Genomic DNA, 3,451 nt, shown 5'->3' on the forward strand with positions numbered 1-3,451 from the left:
TTTTCTCAGCTAGCAGAGGACCAACATAGGGAAGATGGGATCATGAAAGCAGCTCTCTATCCCCAGGGGCAGGAAACAGAAGCCAGAAAAAGGAGAGGGAGCCCAGGGACCCTAGCAGCAGCAGAAAGAGTAGCTGGAAGAACAGCTGAGTGGGAGCCCACAGGTCACAAGTTAACTCCAGGCAGGCTGTGCACAGCCCATGGGTCACAAGTCAGACAACCCTGATATAGCCCATGTGCACACACTGCTTTCTCTAACAGATCTTCAAGATGACTCGTTTCTAGTTTCATCATATTCCTGGGACCCCTGGCAACTAATTATTCTTCAGTAATCCTGGAAGGTGCAAACTGGCCAGAATTTGTAGTTCCTGATTTGAGGAGGACTTCTTACTCTTTGGCTGGGCTGGAGTGCCTCCTCATCACTTTCTTGTTTCCTTTCCTTTACAGACTCAGTAACAGAGCTACCCCTTTTTTACTCACCCCTAAAGTTCCTAACTCTTTAACTAAACGTAGCATGAGATTCTATTCACAATACAGCAATACACAGGGCACGTAATTCACTATTAACAATATACCTAAGTCTACATCCTTGACGTATATGCTTTCTACGCAATTTTGATTATTTATTACTACTTTGCTAGGAATTAAAATCTTTCATCTAAGACTTTCTAGAAAGCTGTATTGTTATGCCCTTCTTAACCTAATAAATTTACATAATTATTTAAACACTATCCTCAACAGTCGCCAAGTTTACACCAGTCTAATAGTGTAATTGGGCCTTCTTCCAATCTCACTTAGGCCCTTAAAGATGGCCACCACCACCAAGAGCATGCACAAATAGATCTTTACCAGTATATTTCCAAGTTTGGAACATGCCTGTGAGTGGCAGTGGGAAGAAGACACTCAATGTCCAACAAGAGATTCAGACAGTGAAGAACATGCAGCCCTGTCAATACATCATAAGCTAAAACTGTTTCCACCTGTAACAGATTTGTTAAGTGCAAGATATCTAAGACCATATTTTCAAGCCCAGGATCACATGCTCTTTCAAAACCTGCAATACTAACCTGCCCACTTCATGGCTTCATATCTAGCTTTATTTTCTCGTAGAGATGCCCAGTCAATCACCGATTTTTGTGAGACATTTCTACACTTTACAAAATCACAACTGCTCTCATGGGAATCATTATAGCTGAAATCCTGATGTTTGAAGAAAGCTGTTGGGGGGAGGAAATAGAAAAATAAGGATTTGGAATAAGTCCTTTCTTGAGAAATAGATGATAAATCTACAAACAGTTTTATTTCAGGACAGAAAGATCTGCAGATGCATTTTTAGGGAAGGCAAAAAAAGGAAAGAGGTTGGGAGTGTGGGGCACTTCAACAATCTTTGGCTAGTTAAGACAAACACTGACAGGATTTCCAGCAAGTCCCAAGCAGACCAATCAGGTAGAATGAAGGTTTACTTGGGTTTTGAGGAACTGAATGTAACCTGGAATAAAATAGGAATTGAATTCTCAGAGTGGCAGATAGAAATACTGCTTCTTTCAACCCCTGATAAAGTTTCTACAACAGTTAACAAAAGCATGAATACATTTCCCCAAAGATATCAGACACGTATAATGCCTTTATTTAAATTGATTTATTAAATTAAAACTGTTTTCTGGGAGAGATATGAACTATGTGCAACATAGATACTCGAGTCCCAAAATTTAGTGCTGTCTCTCAACCTCACCCTCATTTGGTTTACTGTGCTCCTAAACAGCAGCTTGCAATTAGCTGCAACATATCCTGCAAATTTAAAGAACGCAATACTGAGTATGTCTAGCTGCTATTTTACTACTTTCTCCAGGCTTCACAGTACACAACTCTTAAATGTTCTATTTCTACCCTCTCAGAAATGTGGAACCCAACTCTCAGCTCCAACTTCTGCCTTCCCCTTCAGTTCCTCAGACCAGACCTGAAGATGCACATAACCTTTGCCAGCTTACAAACACACAAAACAGCAATAAGCACAAAACCAATGTTTCGATACCAAACAGCTGTTACTCAGATATATACAACACAAGTATAGGAATAACACACATGATATTTCTCACTTTATTACACTGTAACGTGAAACCTTACTTGATCTTTTACTCCACAGTTGTCTGACTAGCACCACATGCAGCCCCAGTGGGTTAAGCTGTGGCCACCAGGCTCTGCTGCCAGGGTCCTTGGGCTTCTTCCTCCTCCTCTATCTTTTGCTGCCTGCCCCCACACTTGGAAGCAGGCCCACCTGCAGTCAGCAGCCTGGGGACTCAGGGCACCAGTGCATTCCAGTGGGGGAAGAGTAGAAGGCTACATGGCACAGTGGGTGCCTGGGGGCTGCAGATAGCTCTACTTTACTTTTCATGGGAAAAACCCATGCAATTTACCTGTGCCAGTGGTCATCAGAGCCTCTTGAAGTTGATCGTGGGCTGGCTGAGCATGTAATGTGCACATGCCCACCTCTCTAGCCCAGCAGATCAGTCTGTGGGGGAGGGAAAGGGCGGAGGCCCAGGGGGCACATGCATTGGGGCTCAGGGCACAAAGCCCAGCCCGCTGCTACAGCCGCCTCCACCGGGCGCAGATCAGAGGACGTGCCCCTCCAAACGTGGGGCAACACTGGTGGCTGCAGGTAGGGAGTGGGGGCAGGCCCTGCACAGCTGGGGTGGGATGGGGTATGGAGCCACAAGTGGCTTGTCTGGGGGATGCAGAAAGGGGGGCATGCAGCCAGGGAGGGTGGGGGGGGAATCTGCACAACAGGGCAGGGCAGGCTGAGGCCAGGAAAGCTCTGGGCTCTTCTCAGCCAGGCTGTGCTCAAGCTGTGTGGCTGCAGTGGCGGCACTGGGCCATACCCCCCACCCCCAATCCTCACTCCCAGTGCTGCTGCCACATGCAGTGCAGGCCAGGCCCGGCAGGAACAGCTCGGTGCAGCCTCCCCACTCCCTCCCCAGAGACACGGGAATCGGGGACTGGCAGGCGCAGGGGGAAGGCAGCTGCAGATGCAGTCTGCAAGGCTGCGCCGGGCTGTTCCCACTGGGCCAGGCCTGCGCTGCACTCATCTTGGACGGTGGTGACGCTGGGAGTGGGGACGCCTTGCTCCCAGCGCCACCACCGCAGCTGCCTGGTTTGAGTGCAGCCCAGCCAGGAAGAGCCCGGAACTTCCCTGGCTCCAGCCCGCCCGCCCTGCCCCATGTGCAGATCTGGAGGCATGTGCTCCCCCATGCCATGCCCCCTCCCCCCAGAATGAGCTGCTCCTGCTTCTGTCACCTGCCCTACCCTCACGGCTGCTGGGGGGCGGGGGAGCATTGAGGACTCAGCAGTGAGGGAGGGAGTAGGATAGGGCTGGGGCTTCAATCTGCCATGCCTCTCTCCCCCCACCCTCAACGGCCCTTTCCCCTCCCCCCCCCACACTTACCCGCTAGGCAGGG

The 3,451-nt window shown here is 49.3% G+C and overlaps 1 protein-coding gene across 1 annotated transcript in view; it reads right to left on the reverse strand.

Annotated features, from left to right (window-relative positions):
- Window positions 1–3,451, reverse strand: part of DDX43 (DEAD-box helicase 43) — a 98,763-nt gene that overhangs the window by 62,863 nt on the left and 32,449 nt on the right. Inside the window, exon 5 of the mRNA XM_019520332.1 lies at window positions 1,067–1,216. Within this exon, the coding sequence (XP_019375877.1) occupies window positions 1,067–1,216 (150 nt within the window). The remainder of the gene's footprint in view (window positions 1–1,066; window positions 1,217–3,451) is intronic.

Source organism: Gavialis gangeticus, unplaced genomic scaffold, assembly GCF_001723915.1.
Source record: "Gavialis gangeticus isolate Ggan-Ray unplaced genomic scaffold, GavGan_comp1, whole genome shotgun sequence".
Lineage (NCBI taxonomy): Eukaryota > Metazoa > Chordata > Crocodylia > Gavialidae > Gavialis > Gavialis gangeticus.